At 35.5% G+C, this 19,124-nt stretch overlaps 1 protein-coding gene across 1 annotated transcript in view; it reads right to left on the bottom strand.

The window, feature by feature from the left end:
- Positions 1-18,794, bottom strand: part of DYNC2I1 (dynein 2 intermediate chain 1) — a 34,441-nt gene extending 15,647 nt beyond the window's left edge. The window contains exons 1-12 of the mRNA XM_086741521.1: positions 18,692-18,794; positions 14,706-14,759; positions 13,081-13,513; positions 12,496-12,548; positions 11,548-11,874; positions 9,796-9,854; positions 8,510-8,567; positions 6,923-7,000; positions 5,570-5,765; positions 3,813-3,915; positions 905-1,034; positions 260-371 (exon numbers count right to left, since the gene is read on the bottom strand). Of these exons, the coding sequence (XP_086597647.1) occupies positions 260-371; positions 905-1,034; positions 3,813-3,915; positions 5,570-5,765; positions 6,923-7,000; positions 8,510-8,567; positions 9,796-9,854; positions 11,548-11,874; positions 12,496-12,548; positions 13,081-13,513; positions 14,706-14,759; positions 18,692-18,706 (1,618 nt within the window). The 5' untranslated portion in view covers positions 18,707-18,794. The remainder of the gene's footprint in view (positions 1-259; positions 372-904; positions 1,035-3,812; positions 3,916-5,569; positions 5,766-6,922; positions 7,001-8,509; positions 8,568-9,795; positions 9,855-11,547; positions 11,875-12,495; positions 12,549-13,080; positions 13,514-14,705; positions 14,760-18,691) is intronic.
- Positions 18,795-19,124: the final 330 nt, after the last annotated feature.

The following is a 19,124-nucleotide window of genomic DNA, read 5'->3' as shown; positions in this document are numbered from 1 at the left end:
GTGGCAGGAATCAACCTCTCTTCAGCAGCAGTAACAGTACTGAAGAGCAAGGTCTGCTGCCAACAGAAAGAGCAATCCAGCAGGAAGAAACTATTTCTGCTACTGATTCTCCATTCCCTCTGCAAAGGGATTCAGAGTGCAAATAGTTGTTTGCTATCGATGCAGTCTGTCACATTACAAATTCTGACAATAAGTGGGTTCAAAGGAGAACGTTTACATGCGTACATCCATAAGGGACTAAGATTTAAATGTTCTTCACCTCCAGATACAAGGGCACTTTCTGCTGGATGCTGTGTCCATTTCTCCAATGTCTCAACTTCCTCAGTCTGAATGTCTCTCTCAAGATTGTCCTCATTACACTGAACATATGCCTAAAGCACAAAGATAAAGTGATCAATATAAGAGTAACACAGCTAAAAATGACAGCACGTTAACTGAATAAAACTTAAACACTCATTTTAAAAGTGATGTGCCCAACCTCTTCTGTTTGTAAATTCAGACCTAAGCATACTGACATAGTGTCACTATTTTGTGCATGCACATTTCACCACATTTTGCACAAGAATGCTTGTGGCATTGCACAAATATAAAATTTATTACACTATGCATAAACAGCAAACCCAGCATACCCAGGACAGTGAGCCACAAACATATAGAAAGTACTTTAGAAAATGAGGAAGGAACACAAGAGTCCTCTTCTAACACAGAAAGGAAATAACCTGTCTGGCCAAAAAGTTTAGATATCATTGCTTTACGGTAATTAAGGCTTAGACATGAAAAATCATATTGTATTACTCTACTGTCCTATTAGTTTTACTAACTTTCTTTTGTAAGGAAAATTATTTTCCAGAACAAGAATCATCACTTTCAGGACTTAAGATATTACTACATATTTGTTACCCACCTGCTTAGTGTTCATTTTACCAAAGTTCCTGATGTACATGTCGTACTCATTTACAGGAGGCAAATCCAATAAAGAAAAACTAACTGAGAAGTCCAGATCAATTAGTGGGAGAAGTTCTGAACTCCGTTTTCTTTAGAATGAATTACAAAAGAGAAACAAAAAAAATTATGGTTAAAACCAAGTATTTGGTATTCCAAAAGAAAATGAACCTGATTTTTTACAGTACCACAGATCTAACAATCCATTAATCCAAGAGAATTGAAGCTGTACCAAAATTAACTGATAGATAAAAATTTATCAATAGACATATATATATAATACAGTTATGAGTTCTCACTTAATGTTACACTGAGTTAATTATCATATTTGAAAATGCACTACTGATTGCAAACGGCAAACTTATGTGGTTTATTATAAAACAAACACAAATTTTCACAGCCTAGCACCACCATCTTGTCTAAGTATTCAAAAGTTATTCTGTGAGGTAACAAATAAATGTCACGTTCTTTCTATAGCTGGGATGGCAGCTAAATCTCCTAAACTAATTTTATTAACTTACATCATCTATATGTGTACATCCATAATGTCCTGGTTTTATTAGACTTATTCAAATGTATTTTGAATGACCTTCATTGGTAACAGACTGCCTGAATTTATACCTCTTTACATCACCAGGGAAACAAATAAAAATAGCAGCAATCCTAAAATGTATTTTAAGTATACACATTAAATTAATTTACTGCTGATTCTTAACCTGTGGACATAAATACTGACTCCCAAAAAGTAAGCCTCTAAAAAACATCAGTTACAAGACTACTGGACTTGATCTAAATTTTACAAAAATGAGTACTCAGGACTGAGGTAGACTATGTATTTTCCACTTGTATTTTTAGCATATTGTACAAAATTTGAGATACCTGAATCTCTCTGTCCTATGAAATGTCAAATATTTCCATCTTCCTAGATTCCCTTTCTGGAATGATAAAAAAAAAAATAACTGCCTTATCCAGTTTTGCTCAATCCTTTTACTTTCTGTCTATCTCAATTAATTTTTTCATCTTTGCTCACAAATAAAACTGTATTTCAATTTGTAATTGGAAAACAAGTCTATCCTCATATACTGTATATTATTCTGACAAAAAGCTAAAAACGTTGATGTGATATTACTTACTATCATTAACTACAAAGAAATTCCTACCGCTCCACTTGTATGGACTTGTGGATAATGAAAAAACAGTCAATCTTTGTCACAATTTAAGTAACTATCTATCTACTTTAATGTCACAAAACTGTTAAGACATTATTTTATTTTAAGAGTTAACTGTTTGAATTACATACAGATGTCTGTTTACAAGTTAATTCCATGCTCTTGCTACAGCGTGGATTTCTTGGCAATGAGAAAAATTTTGTCAACTTTCCCCTTTCTCTCTCTTGTACTTTCAGAATTTTTTAATATACTTAATAGAAATACAACCCAGATACAATTATTGATCTGTAGCAATTCCATATGTAACCAGTCTTCTAGGTGCATATTCTAGTTGCAATTTCTTCTCAGTAACATAATCTTTGAAAAGGGAAGACTAGAGCAACATGAGTCAGAATTGCTTCTCCAATATTTTAGGCTGGATTTTTATTTATGCACAAGGGCAATTCTCACATCTCCTTTTTGCTACTTAATGACATCTATTGCATTTTCTTACCCACATTTTTATTTTTACTTCTACTTCCTAATAGGCCACTTCTTCACAAACATTGTGGGCACAGATTGCTGAGATCTCTTCCAAATGCATGAAAGTTGCTTCCTAGTTACAAATCTTAATGACACACACAGACAAATCTTTAAAATAAACTAATATGCCTCATATTAATACTTACAACTCCAAAGTGCTACAGCTCATTTATGGGGTGTTTTCAGTTTATTTACTGGTAGTAACGTACCATCACAGGATTAAATTCCACAAACCTTTTCTCTTTCCATGAAACTGCTAGTTATCTTCACAAGCTATATATGTTGTTAGCATGTACACAATGTTATATACATAGTCATAATCAGTCACAGTACATAATCAGCAGAGGCTGGCAAACATTTCAGAAGGCAATTCAGAGAGATGCCTTCCTGAATTTCTTAATCTGTCTCCACTGTCTAGAGAGCAAGCCTAGACAATGAATTCACGTAAACTTGGGCGTACAAATTTAGGCGAGGTAAATTAGACAGCCTAGACAATAAAATCTCCCTTACACGAAGATTAGCCACTGATGTGCAGCCACAAAGCAGCAGAATCCAGTATTATCAATAAAATTTAATATTATTGCTTTACACATCCAATTGATGTAGCAGAAAATTGGAGTGCTTCAGATAAATCTGGAGCTCCTGCCAAGTTCCACAAGAAATAGGCATCAATTTGCTTTTATACAGCACTATCTTCGATGTCTTAAATCTGAATCTATTCTAGATCAGTAATAACATGTTTTAACACCAACTGGTGTTATCCCTGAAAGGGAACATGCTATTTTGGCAACAGGATGTACCATGAAGAGTCTTGATTATTTCAAGAAATTACAGTTCTGCAGAGCCCTGACGTCAGCTAAAAGGCTCTTTAGTACTGAAAGTCAATATCTAATTATGTGACTGAAGAATCATACAAAGAAATTACAATCCTGGCAACTCATTCTATATTAAAATTATACACATAAACTGATATATAGATAAATCTATGTTATAAAATGACATGTAGCAAAGCCTGTAAATTATATTTACTTAAGAGCTAATTACTGTTCATTTACAAAATCATATTCGACTCTAAAAGTCTCGAGCTTATAAACTTCACATATTTCAAATACAATGAAAAAAATCACATCTCACATCGTGAGATTGCCATTTTGCGTGGAATATTTAAAATACACTTACTTCTGCTTACTAGCCATACTTCGGCTACTTTGTCGTTGGTTTGCCATTTGAAAATCCATGAATATTCCACCAAAAGAGTTTCTGACAGAAGAGTATTGCCTTTCTGTGATATTATAAAACATTGTTAGTGTTATAATTCATACTTTATAGTGCATTGAAATGTAAAGTGCTAAGTCTAAAAAGCAACAAATTTATTACAACACAGCTAGTAAAAGTTACCAGTTTGCACATTAGACAACGTGCTCTAGCACAGTTAGCAGTACAACAAGCTTCTTAACTTCAGTAACAGGCCAGTATTTTTCTCTCATTATGGTCCTTTACAAATCAATCTAAAATGACTGACCATTGTAATTTTTATTTTAGAAAAGTATGATGCAGAAAGCGCCTCTTTCTTTCTCCTGCCATTAGCAGGTCTCTTGTTCCCCTATATACAGCAAAACACTATGACCAATTCTAAAAATCATACCAAATTAACGCATGTGCATGCTACACCTCTAAATAAAAATTTGTCACTACAGCTAGTGGAGAACCTCATCAACACAAGCTTAACTGATGCCCTTGGATGAACGAACAGAACATTGAAAACTTTTGCTTTAAAAGCCACAGTTAATGGAACAACTACAGTATCTGATGTTATGTTGATCTTACTCCCTTTCCTGGCTAGGTGGTAGCTAATTGACCTTTATACCCAACCTCCAGTCTAGACTAATAAGTGTTTCACTTCCTCAGAGGAAGACTTCCTTTTAAGATAAATGTTAAATGCTTTTAAGCTTCTAAAAATCATTACCAGAATGATCAACAACCATTTTAACCAAATGAGATCAAAACTTCATCAAAAAAGACTGTGTGTGTAATTTATAATAAAGCACTAAGTCTACAATTCAGAATTTACAGATCTGATTTTGTATCAGAACTCCATCCTTTTCATTAGATCTACAGCATTAATTGAATTCTTTTATTAATTCCATATTCATTATTAGAAAAATAATAATAATTAAACCTTCTGCAAGGAGAAACTCACATTACAGTATACTGGTTCTGACCTGCAATGATTACTTAACTGAAAATCTGTTGAAACTGTTAAAACTTACTTACAGAAACTCCATGCTATTCTTCCACAACTGTACTAACTTTGTACAAACTAAAGTAAAAAGCTGTTTAAGATTCTTTTGCACAATGATTATGTACTGCCATTCACATGAGCAGAGAGTAAAAGGGGAACCACAGCTGTCGTCAGTTAAATAAGTAGATCTGGCACTCACAGGTATCAGATAAACTGAATACAAGACAACAATTCCATAGTCATATTTCAGAAGAAGCTTGCCTTTTAGAAGTGATATAAAATTATATATTTAAATAGTATCTGTATTTCTCTCGCCTTCCCACCCAGAGCAGTGGCTTCAACTTTGCTTAAAAGAAAAAGGCAACTTAATGTCACCAGAAGCCCCAAACCGTTCCAGCACTCCTCCACTTTTCAAAATCCAGACTCTCATATCCTCCTCTTACCCAAAATAAGGCATATGAAATGTCAGTCTGTAAATTTTTATACTTCCTGTTTTAAATGATTAGTAATACCTCTGAATCATTCTTTAGCAATGTGAAAATTACAGTACTTACCCACAAACCTAACTGACTCATCCAGAGGACCAGATTTCTGCCTTTAGGCAGACTTTTAGAAAAAGTGGCCTCTTTACTCATAAATTGTATGTGTTACTCATACTTTTAATAAAAAAAAAGATTTGTATCTAGTCACATACCCATGATTGGTTCCTTTTTTTCAATTTCAATTTTCTTTGTCAGTGAAGTACAAATTCTATCATTTTCTGCACTAATTGCTCTTTGAATTTCTTCAATTTCTGATGTTCTAGAAAATGGAATCTCTCTTAGGTTTTCTTCTGCATCTCCTTCTTCACCACCTTTGTCTTCATCATCATCAAAATCATCTACATAATCCTTTAAAAGTAATAGGACTTTCAATAACTAATAAACAAGGATTATAGATGTATTTGCTGTCAAAATAAAAATAAAATTCTCATAAAGATGGCTATAAATCCTCTGACTGGAAGGCATTTTAAAATTAATTGTTTGATACAAAGAAAATGGCATGTCTTGATTATGCCACAATTTTAATCAAGAGGAGACAATCCCACAGTGTTGTTCTTCAGTGTCCAAAAAAACCAGCCTGAAGTAGGAACTATACGTTTAGGTGAATTATGTGTTCCTTAAAGAAATAAAATTACAAGTTCAGTGGCATAAATGCTTCAGAGATATATAAAGTTGTTTATTTGATAGTTTTAATTCAAGTTGCCCTTCAATGGCAGGCTTAAATTTACTAAACTACCACACTATCTGTTTGCAAGTCCATGCATAAGACTCACTTTAATAACTCTCTTAGCCAAGAAAATTAATCTCATGCTAAAAAAAACCAATCACCTAACACAACTGATATGAACAAGTCTTAAACATGCTCTTTTCTCTCCACTGAATGGTAAAGGGCTACGATAGTGAACAACTTGACAGTGGATTTCACTCCTAATGTAAGTGGAGATGAATTCTAGCTTCACTTGAACAATGACATATCTGGTTCAGCTAGCAATAAAAGCACATTCAACACACTCTTCTATCTTAATAACTTTAAAGCAAACAAGAGAGAGATAAAAGTAAGAGAGTTCAATTAAACGGGTTAGTGAAGTGACTGCTGTATGTCAATGCTTTTTTCAATTATAGTTTTGCAATGAGAAACAGTGAGGTTTTTTTCCCTCCTGAAATCAACTATTTGCTCCCATTATTTTTAAAAAAAAAAAAAAAAAAAAGAAAAAAATCAGCATTTTTCACAGAAAATCTTTTAAATAATTGAAATCCAGGAAGACAGGAAGAGCATCTTATGAAGACTTCAATTCAAAAGCAAAAGTTGGTTTCCAACTCCTGATGAAAACTAAGTAAATATATAGCAGAGAGTTTCTATATATTTTAGTTACATCAAGTTAATGTCACTGTCACCAAAAAAGAATAAGTTAAAACCATGTAACATATTGTAATTTTTATTTCTGTGAATAAAGTTTTGATACTTGAGAATTACTTCAAAAGGATAATTGTATGCTTTTACTTACTTCAAAATCATCTTCATAATCTGCTGAAAAGTTATCAAATCCAGTGTCTGAATTACAGATGTGTGTATCTTTCAGTTCCTAAATGAGAAAAAATACATGAAACTGTTAAACAATCTTAAAAAAAATTAAATCTTTATCTACTAAATCTTAGCATAAAGATGGATGAGTAGTTCTTCTCCGATATTTCCACATTTTCAAGCAAGCATACAACAAATTAAGTTTAGAAATATAAATAAAAGTGTATTAACAAGTGATAATTACTGACTTCAAATACTAATACAAGAAGACAAAACAGAACTCCACTCTATCTTGGGAAGACCAACTGTTTTTCTATCATTATTTTTACTGGGAAAGACATAAAAACTGCTGTGTTGCCCATAATTTCAATAGACTACAGAAGCTCTTATGATGGTATAACAACAAAATAAGACTGTTCTACTTTTTCAAGGCTTAGACAAAATTATCCCTATACCTAAGCTACACTGGGAGACTCAATCTGTTAACAAAATAGTGCAGATGTTGGAACCTGGAAAAGAGAGACATGGATACAACAGGAAAATAAGATATTTTTATACGTAAATAGTTTTGTTAACATTGAATCCTCTACTGTATTTACATGGAATAAGATTTATGACATCCCTGAATTAACTTCAAAGAAATTGTCCTCTGGCTTATTGAACCTGATTAAAATAATGTTATTGAATTACCCAAACATCACCCCAAACAAACATAAAGCTTGAAACAACACACACCAATCTATCCAAACTTTAGTTACCTTTTCCTTCAATAGCCTCTTCAAAGTTACAGACTAAATTATCCACGTGCAAGGGATTTCAATAGATTAAAAAATGGAAATAAATGTGAGGTTTTATGAAAATTATCTAGCATAACAGCACACCTATTACCTGCTTCTACATTTACAATCAAAGGACAGCAGCTGGTTGTCAAATGCCAAGTTAGGCACACTTTTGATCCTTTCACAACTCTTCAAGAGTCGGAGCCACCTAGTTTTCACAGAATGTAGTACTTTCAAAAGTACTGACATCATATAGCAGTAAACAGCTTCTATGGATAGAAGCTTTTAAAAGTCATCAGACTTCTAGAACTACGGCTACAGTACTTCAGTCTTTCTGGCTGCCACTTCTTGTCATTTTTCAGATCGATCTTTGAGTCAAGAATAAATTTTATTAATCAGGGTGTCAACTCGGGCAAAACTGACCAAACTTGCATTTTATTTGGCTTACATTACGTATTATTTGCCTGTCAGTTGTAGGAAGAAGTAATATACTTTAGGTACGTGCAGATGATTTGTATTACATATCTAAACTCTTCCCACTTACTGAGAATTTTTTTTTTTTCAAAACATAGAAGATACTGGAAAGAAGATAGTTGGATAGATGGCTACCTTCAATAATTAGCAAATTTATACAGAAGAAATCAATTATTTAATGCTGTATCCAGAAAGAGGGTGTAGGAGATACCTGAAGACCAATATACATACATCTTATCTTATCTTAGAATGGCATTATATTGAAATACATACTGTAATTGTTATTAATCCCAAGTTCCAAACCCAAAAAGTTTTACCTCTTGTCTTGTATCCTTTTCCTCTTTTTCAATGAGTTTTCCTTTATCTTTTAGAGTCCTGTTGAAAAAAAGAACATCAATTTTATTGGTTAACTCAGTAGAAAGCACTAGTTTTATTTTGTTTTTGTTTTCGGGGGGGGGGTGTGTTTGTTGTTTCAGAAAAAAACATGGTTTTTTTCCTGAAAAAGAAATAAATAGTTGAAAATTTCCAATTAAATATGATAGAATCATATTCCAATCAACTGAAATATTTCTACATTTCATTATAATGAAACAGCCAAGTTTCATTAATCAGCTAAAAACTGCAAAAACCTTGTCCAAATTTAATGTCTATAATTGCATCAAAACAGAAGAAAAAGTAAGGAGGAGAAAACCTACTAAACACACACATCTATTAGTTGTATTAATATCTGCAGCAAACTGTAGATCAAGATCAGTTTGGTGTAATGCGCTCTAAAGCTATAAATCATAGACTGACATTCAAACCTAGTCTTTCATTCGGGGGTTTTATTTATGAGGACAATACAATCAAGGTCAGAGAGCGGGAGCAAATCAACAACCAGCTCTGCTTCTTAACAATTTATTTGATTATTTTATAAACAGAGTATCGGACTTCAAGAAAAGAATGTCCTGACTACTTAAGTAAGAGGGTGTTCATATATACTGCTGTTGAGATTGATGAACATAAGAAAAGGTAACAGTAAAAATTTGGCTGGATCTCTCATAACAAATCAGAATGATTCAACATTGACAGTGCTTTAGGCTGAACCCGGGTTTTGGGACATCCCAGTAAACCATACTGCCTTCCTTGCCATTCAGAAAAAGTTAACTCCTTTTTCCCAGCTATGTATAAACAATGACTCCCCCACAACATTCCAACAGCAACAGCTTCAAAACATAACCTGTATATTTGGCACTGCTTGAAACAGTTGAGTGCTGCTGCTAGGAAGCATCCCAACATATGTATTCTGAAATATTTCATTTTTTTCTTTTGTACAGGAATATACTTCCACAATGACAAATTCACTGTGACTAAAGTGATCTATCCTATGCGTAAGAAACAGTAGTAATACGCAGCTGTGTATATATATGAATCCTCTTAGAGGCAAAACACAGATTTTTTTTTTTTTTTTTTAAATTTCTACAATATTGTACAAAGGGCCTGTGAAAAAAATCACACTCACCCTAGATATTTGAGATAAATAATTCATGTTTATTTTGTTTATGGTGACTGAATGTTATTAGATACCATACAGTAGATAGTTATTTCAAATCTCTGAATTTACCTTACACGCTGATGGCTCATTTCCTCTTGAATCCTCTCCTCTTTTTTGTATTCGCCGTCCTGAAAAAGAAGTCACAATATTCACATGTCAGAAACACTGGGAGGAAATATGTATATGAACCTGTATTAGCAGTAGTGATATTAAACAGTAAGAAAGGATTCTAATGAATTATTTCGATGACACATACTATTTTTTAATGACACATTGCTTGTAAGAAGTTCTGTATATAAACTAACATCAGAATAATCTCCTCCTTACAGATATAGTAAGCAAAGAAAATAAACATCCATAAGAGATATGCTACATATGTAATTTGAGCTGCTTCTGAAAATATTAAATACTTAGGAATGAAGACTGGCTATATCCCCTTCTGCAATGCATTTCAGAAAGGAAACAAGACAGGATCTTGAGCCTTCTCCTTTGCTAACAAAACCTTACAATGCTTTACCAAGTAAATTCCAGCTTTTTTATAGTATATCTTCACATTAGTATGTTAGTAACAATGGCTAAAAAACACTCTGGGCTTAACGTATACTGCTTAAATTGTAAGCCCAGAGCACTCTCCTAAATAACCCCTAGGTGTGGCTGAAAAACTGGCAGGGACTAAGGGCTGACCTTAGTAGGCTGTGGCCAGCCTATTTCAAAGAATGAGATTTTAACAGCACGGGCTGCATCTTACACCAGTTTGACCCAGGGACAGAGAACAGTTTCAGGCACTTTTAGTCACCATTATAGGGATTTGACACTTAAATTCCATATTATGAAGGTTTGCCTAAGTTTGGAAATATATTCAATAGGCTGTTTAAGACTATGGTGCTTTTCCTTATTCATGAACATCAGAAAAAGAAACATAACTTTGAGACAGAAGTATCAGCATCAGTGCGTATATTCTGTAACAGCTACCTGACTAAATTTCCAAGGAAGTCAAACCTTGAGCAAGCTCCTGATAGACTTTTGAATTCTGCTGCAGAAAGTCAGTTACAGGAATCACTTGTGGTACGTCCCTACACTGAAGATGCCTAGTATTTTCACTAGAAAATATATTTCTGAACATTTATTTGAGAAGCTTGTACATCTTCACCCTTTAGGCAGCAGAAGAGACTACCCTAGACCACCTAATAGTACTGTGATCCATGAAACTTGTTTCAGATTTTAAGAGTTACATATTACTATATATTTCTTTTCTCATTCTTGTAGAATGAATACTTGTATTATAAAAAACAGTAAAAAAGACCATGTTTTGATTAAGTGTCTAGGATATCACATCATACTCTGTACTAGAAGCATAAAAGATATTCTATGGCTTCTGAAGTACAGGTGAAAACCATAAATATAAGGCCTCTATACTCATGTGCCTACTTGTGATCCCTTTATAGGCAATATTGAAAATGGCTTCTATTAAAATAATACATTTTTCTATAAAGGCAGCCAATACATTTTAATGGACCTCTAACCTTATCTTCACTTCAAAATGTTAGTAAAAATTTCAGAAGTCATAGCAATAAAGAATGTTATGAATAAAAGACATTTCTGACACACAGACAAGTTTCTAGGTTAAATTTCATGGAAGGAATCAGCGCCAGGTTAGGATACTTAAGTGTATATGTAGTATTTTAATCTACCACTTTAGCCTCAAATTTCAGAGACCATTGACTTACGATCCTAGTATTTTTATTATTTGCCTTATCAATGATGATATATCAACAATTAAAGTAAGTTATAAAGTAAAGTTTTAGTCTTAACAAAACTAACCCTTAGATCACGCTTCTTTCTTTCATTTTCTCTACTTTTCACTCTCTCATTAGCTTCTGCTGGTTGTCCTTCTCTGTCTCCACGGGAAGATCCCTCTTTAGATTTCTTTGATTTATATTTTTCTTCTTCTTCCTTTTCATAACGTTTATGACTTCTCTCTTTTGAAAGCCCCTCTTTTTCTGGCCTAACAGAATGTTCTTTTTTTTCTCTGTGTCTTCTTTCTTCCTCTTTATCCAGCTCTTGAGGTCTCTGTAATTTGTGCACATGTTCACCTTCTTCAACTTTGTAGGCTAAAAATTTGTCAATTCTTTTTTTGGTATCATTATCCTGGAAAGAGAAAAATAACATTAAAGAAAGTTCTCCAAGACTGTTTTGTCTTCACAAATGTATCCGTTTTTGACCATTAGAATGACGGATTTGTAAGTACCTAATCTCTTCCTCCAAGTGGATCTTCTAGCCATTTTTTTTTAATCTCCTACGATGACAAGTTTCAAATTATCATATCACTTGAGATTCTGATATTTCTTCTGGGATATCACATACTTTGCTACAAGAAAATTCTTCAGTTTATGTATTCTTCACACAGAAATTCAATTCTTTGTTTACTAGGTGATCTAATATAAAATAGGGTATATACTTACCAATATCCTTGTAATAAAGGCATAAATAGCATATGAAAAATTCTGATGTAACCATACAAAAATAAAGCAATGTTTGCTATGCAAACTCAATTTTACTTTTAATTTTAAAAAAGAATTAAGTATGTCCCTAAAACAGAATGGCTCAGATATGTATACTGCTGTTGTGTGTTTCGTACACTTGTGAGGACCTTACTACGTATGCATCTCTTGGATTTCTTGGGGACTGGAATCTGATTGAGTTTCTTCATTATTCTACAATTTTATCTTATTCCATTATGAAACACTTCACTCCTTTCCCTTCCTTTACCTTCTTTTCTCTATGTCTTTTTTCTTGCTCTTCGCTTCTTGTTTTCTCCTCCCCTAGAAAATATATACATAAATTAATGAACAAATTTTATTATACTCAAACTGTATGTAATTAACTGTAGCATGTATAAAATACGATTGCAGTGACATGGATTTTCTAAAACATAAGAGCTTTCTAAAAACAACTTAATATTCTGCTGAAATTGTCTCTCCAAAGCTGGTTACTTCTTTTTCTTTCATAATGAAATCCCTCTGTTTTCAATTGTCTTGTGTTACTGTAAGGGTAATGACACATGCTACTAACTTCAGCAATCACCGTGCAACTTGAGGGTTCAGATGGATCACTCAGAAGCGAGTGTCTAGGCAGGAAGGTACTTATTCTCTTCAAGTCAACCGACCATCAAAAACAGTGACATTCACCCTCTCTTCAGGGGAAGGGAAACGAGCGTCAAAATTTTTAAAAGCAGCAAAATAAAATTAGGTTACTGCAAGATTCTGTAAACATATCCATTTTAGTCAGTACTCAGAATATTTCTCTCTAAATATCAAATATTTCAAAGTACAAGAGCAACCCAAAGCCACTTACCCAAATGATGCCTGCTTTCTCTTCTTCTGTGATGTTCTTTATCTCTTCCTTCAAATAATTTCAGATTATTTTGTGCATCTATTTGCTTTATCTCATGTCTTCTATGCTTTTTGTCTTGTTCTCTATCACTCTCCCTGTCTTTATCTTTTGGTACACTGTATCTTTCCTTCTCCAAACTTGACTCTTGACGCTTCTCTTTGTATCTCTCTCGGTCTCTTTCTCTCTGGTGCTCTTTTCCCCTTTCTCTCTCTCTCATTTTATCCCTATCTCTTTCACTAGATTTAAATCTTTCTCTCTCTTTTGTTCTTTCCTTGCTCTTTCCTCTGTCTTTGTGTTCATGTTTATGAGTGTCTGTGTCATGAATAGACTTCTCTTTCTGCAGTTTCTTTTCTCTGAGGTTTTGGTCTTCATTTTGACTATATGGTTGTGATGCCTGAAATTAAAAAAAAAAAAAAGTCTAATATTATAATTCATCAATCTATGTAGATAAAATGTATTCATGTGAAAAAAAAAACCAAAACAAAAAGCAACCTGTGGATTTAAAATTTAATTTCCCAAACTGTAATAAAATGCTGATATATTTCTAGGCTTACTTTATATAATGGATAATGTTACGTCTGTACTTATTGTAAAAAGAACTAATAAATAAAATAAATAATAAGATGCATTTTCAATGTATTTGAAAATAATTTGGTAAAATTCAACCTGTGGAGCTAGGCTGAAAAATTAACTAAGCAGATTAAAGTTGTTAGCTCATGTAGACAGAAATTGTGCCATCTTGTAAAATACGTTACAGATATAAACAACAATGGCAGGTAACTGGGCATCCTGCAGCTGCCTTTAGAATAGATGACTAGCTTTTACTTGAACAGAAAGCAGCATATGAAAACTGTGAAAGTTTTTGGCCTAGATTCCTGAGGATGCAACCATTCTTATTTTTTTCTGAAGTCATAACAGATTTTATTTTAACCTTCCTGAAGCAAGTAACACAACTCCCACTGATTTAACTGTAACCACGATTTCAGCTATTTACTCAATGCAGAACAAACAGACCTTGCTTTGGTTATAGTCAATGAGTAAAGTGAATTAAACTTTATCCATCTGTTTTGCAGAAATGAAGGTCCAACCACATCACTTCTGTTGGAACTAAAGCATTTAAGTCAAATTTGTTTGTTTTAGCCCACGTAGAAGTAGCAGAAATGTTACTGAACGTCTGAAAAATACAAAGTACTTATACTGCAGCACTGGCACAGAAGTAATGGGGAGCTAGGTAAGAGAAAGCTAGGTAACAGACGAACAAGTAGGATGCTTTAGTTTATCAAAGGACTGCACAAGACACAGAAAAGTATCCAGCCTCTGGACACACTTGGACTAGACAGATTCCAGAACACTCAGTTGTGCCAAGGAAGTTAGCAGCTACACTTTAATGATCTGTACTGTTTCTATTCAACGATGCAGATTTAAAGTGTCTGGTGTACCAAAAAGCCTTAAAGACCAATTATAGATCCCACAAGGCAGAGTGGCTAGCAGAATAAACAGTCAACTCTCTGTACTTAGATTGTCAATACATTCTACTGCTGCAAAGTAACTTAATATCAAAACTAGCAGAAGTAAAATAAAATCACCCTAAGATGTTTCCTAAGTTCTTCTGATTTCCAAGTATCTTCTTTGGTTCTTCTCTAGAACAGAAAAGACAGCAATAGACTAAGTAATCAATTTGCAAAGAGAAGTAAATCATTTAACAATGAACAATTTTTAAAAGGAAAGGATCAAGATATGGCAAGTACCACTGAATTTTGTTATATAAACATTAATTTGATTTAGCCCTAATGTGCGTATTTACAGCATATCTGATCTGACTGGACCTGGAAGAGGCCTGAGGTTCAGAATTCTACTGGGTTATCCAGCTCTGTACACACATAATAACCAATTTTGAGGTCAGTGCCTATGCGACAACAGTGCAGTGCAGCCCTTCAGGAAAGGCTTAAAATTGGTCTTCCAATAATGGCCATTCAACTATGTTACAGACTAAATGGGTACACCCACTCAGGCCACTTTCGGAAAGTAATTAACGTATCAGTGTCATTAGGTTCAACCTCCTGCTCTACTAGATCTAACTTCAAAGACCTGGTCAGTGACTTATTTAGGTGAGGTTTTAATATCTCTGAGGTTGGAGTTTTTCTGGGCAACTTGGTTCATAGGTTTGGCCACTGTCATTTTAAAATAATCTCCCTATACAGAGTTGTAATTTCCCTTGCTGATAGTTAGGATCACTACCTTCTGCCCTCTCACTGTACATCTCAGAGAAGAATTTGGCTCCATCTTTTCCACAGATCCTCTTTAGATGCTTGGAAGACTGCAGTTAGACCCCGCTCTTAATTTTCTTCTCTCTAGCCTGAACAGCTCCTTGTCCTCCTTCCCACATACACCAGGGCTCCAGCCCCAGTCACCTCAGTGCCTCACTCTAGAGCCTCTTTAGTACCGGGGGCCTTGGAACCAGACACAGCACTGCAGACAGGGCCTCACAAGTGCTAAGCAGAGGAAAATACACCTGCCAGCTACAGTCTTCACAATACACACAACCAGTATGCGGTTAGCCGTAGCCACTTGAAGAGCACCTTCACAACTTATGTTCAAGTTTCTGTCCACCAGGACACCCAGGTCCTTCTCCTGCTGAATCACTCACAGAACTCATTCACATGGCAAACAGTAAATACAGGGATACATTTGAGGGAATAAATAACATGGGCAAGCTGTGAATCTAAAAACACTATGACAAATGTAATATCTTTTTTTTTTTTTAATCAGCAGAGATATGACACAGCAACAACACATTTTTGATAGATTTTTAAATGCTGAAAGTTAAAAACAGATTACTGTGCATTTCAAGTGAACAAGGAAGCTTCTGGTTTAGTAATGCATGCATCTCAAAAAATGCTGCCACTATTTTTCTGTCAACTGCCACTTAATATTTTTAAATGGTTCAGACTACATGTGTAAGTTGACTGCCATATGAAATAAATTTATGTAGCACTGAAGAAAAAAGTAAAAAAACAATTAAAATAATCACAGCATACACGAAGATTGTTTTAGACCTCTCCCTTCTTAAGTAGGTTATATTTTTCTATCCTCATTTGTAGAGTTACTGCCCTTAACTGCTTCATTGCTGCTAAATAGATTAAACTAAAAAAAAAAAACAAACAAACAAAACATATTGCTTGAGATCACTAAAGCAAATAAGGAATTTTAATCTACTTTATATTTTTAACTAGCTCATTGAAGAATGATGACTATATTCAAAGTGACATGACCAGGCTACACATATCCTCAAATTCAGACTCGGTAAAAACGACTAAAGATTAACGAAGTAATTGCTAATAAATATTTGAATGATGAGCTGCACTGGTGGAAGAAAATAAACATATGGTGCCCATTTTTTGCTAATTCATTATATGGAAGCAATATTTTAGCAGTAGATTTTAAATTTTTAATTATTCTATATGAAAAAAAAAATCCACAGAACTTGTGTGAGTGGAAGCTGGAAGGAAGGATATGGATGGAAAGTGAACAGAGTGCTGTACTATAGTCTCCTAAATAGCAATCTACTTAAAGTCCCTAATATGTATATGATTATGTTTTGGTTTTAGACAATATTTAGGTACAATAGACAATACAAGATAAGGTAGTTTGAGATTTATTTCAAAGCTGAGGCAAAAAGCATGCAGGAAATATTTAGAGGTTATTATCTGGTGTCCAAAACGGTGTAACTGCCACTTTGCTGGGGTCTGTAGGTTTAATCTCACCACCACCGCTAGAATCCGTTGCTTTTATACATGAGGACTTTCCACTTAATTCTCTGCTTTTGGAGGAGACTAACAAATAGAAAAGTGAGATAAAGTTTAAAGAAACTTACTACCTTTGAGACCACTGTCCCTCTGTAAGTAGAGGAATCCCTGTACACACTTGCAAAAAAAAAAAAAAAATGTTTAAAACAAACTTTAAAAGAATTTATCAAAGTTTTGCACCTGTCTGCTAATTTAGAAATTCCTATATACTCACTTAAATTCAGATTGAGATTAGTTATTTAAATCACACTGGAGTTTAACTTAATTCATGCACCTGAGAGCAAAGGGAGTTTACCAACTAATAAAAAATGCCACAGATTTACAGAACTCAAGAAGTGCTACAAAAAAATTTAATATTTAAGAATTTGTCCTCTAAACTAAAGATTACGTTGCACAATTAAGATAGTGGAACAAGTGACCTCACTATTTCAGATAAACTCTTCAAGACAGATCAAGAGGGGTTTCTTCACTCAGAACATAGAAAGACTGCAGATTTTTAGAACTTAAATCTTGAGTAATTTAAGATCTCACTTAACTATGATTCTAAAGGAAAGGAAACAGAAAAACAGCAAGAGAAATTTAAACCAGAGTCTTTAAACCAGAGCACTTTATTTTTTACACATATTTATCTTTTTTATTTCCAATATTTGTTGCCTATTTAAGAGCCCTCACATAGGTACATAGCACAAGTGATAGACTTGATTTGTCACAACAGAAACAGCAAAAGGAGGCTTCTGCATAGTGTGGCTGTTAGTACGACTGCCTCTGGGTCTTTGGCAGTCTTATACCAACACAAATTGAAAATTTTAGATGAAGGTTTAACTTCCCATTACAATTCACTAACTCACTTCTTTCCAGTAAAGGTTATTGATGTACCACAGTTACTGAAATGATATTGGAATGTAAGCTTTTACGGAGGTCCGAAGGTGCTACTTCACATACCCTGCCCAGCCACTCTATTTCCTACACCATTTTCTGTTCAGCTTGGCCACAGATTAATTAGCTGTAAAATCCAGATCCACACAACAGTAATAAAAGTGATTTGAGACTTCTGCTCTTTCAATTAAATAGGTAACACAATAATTGATGCCAGCATGTCCATGTGGTTTTGTTTCCTTTATTTTGAAGCTCTACAAACTTTTCATAATTTAACACCATCATGCAAATTATGCGGTTTCCTGAACCAAATCCCAACAATTAGCAGTTACAGTAGCATCAACTATTAAATATATTTTATGTAAATCTGAAGCATTAACAGCTTTGGATATTTTCATAAGCCACCTATCCTCTCCTGCAGTAACATCTGTGGCTGATACAGCCTCATCCTTCTGCTAGAGGAATAAGGACTTTCTTGCTACCGCTACTTCGCCGAGTTTCATCGGCGTGCTGACAAAACAAGGGGTCTGGAATTGCCCAGGGAGTGCCATGGGGGTTCTCAGAGCCAGCAAAAGAAACACTAAGGCTGTTTCCTGCCTTTACTCCCTCAGATGCTCTGCCTTGTTCCACGTCAAGGGACAGGAGCGGCGGCAGCGAGGGGAGGCTTTGGCAGGCGCCGAGGCACCGCAGGCGCAGAGGGCCAGGAGCGGGGGGGGCAAGCAAAGGCACAAGGCCGTGCCCCGCCGCCTCCTCAGAGCCCTCCTGGAGAGCAGGGAAAGCGGCCAGGCGGGCCGGCCCCTCGCGCGGTGTCCACGAGAGTCGGCCCTGTGCGGAGCCGGCGGGCCTGGCCGGCTCCCCGGAGCCCCGACCGCTTCCCAGCGGCCCCTCACCTTGTCACCCTCCATGGCGGGGGCGGGCACGGCGCCCCGTCCCGCCGCCACCGGCCGCCTCCGAGCGGGCAGGAAACCGCGGCAGCTGCGTCCGGGCCTGCCTAGCAACAGGCGGCAGGGGGAAGCAGCCGATCGGCCGAGCGATGGATGAGCGCCGGGGCCCGCCGCCGCAGAGGGTTGTGGGAAGTGGAGAGGTGAGGGGGCGGTTGATGGCGCAGGTCGCAAATGTGCGGATTGGCGTCCGGCCGTCACCAGCACTGCCGCAGCGAGGAGCGGCAGGCCGAGATGCCTACGCGGCTGCAGGAAGAGTTTTTCTCCTCCAGTGGAGGCGGCTGGGGGAGGGCTGTGATCTGCCGGGTACTCGCCTGTGAGGCGGGAACCGGGCACTCGCCCGGCAGCCTTTAAAGCCGTTCACTCCTGAGCTTTTGTAGGC

The sequence above is a fragment of the Chlamydotis macqueenii genome, chromosome 2 (assembly GCF_036417535.1).
Source record: "Chlamydotis macqueenii isolate bChlMac1 chromosome 2, bChlMac1.mat, whole genome shotgun sequence".
Lineage (NCBI taxonomy): Eukaryota > Metazoa > Chordata > Aves > Otidiformes > Otididae > Chlamydotis > Chlamydotis macqueenii.
This window is presented reverse-complemented; position numbering and strand designations above follow the sequence as displayed.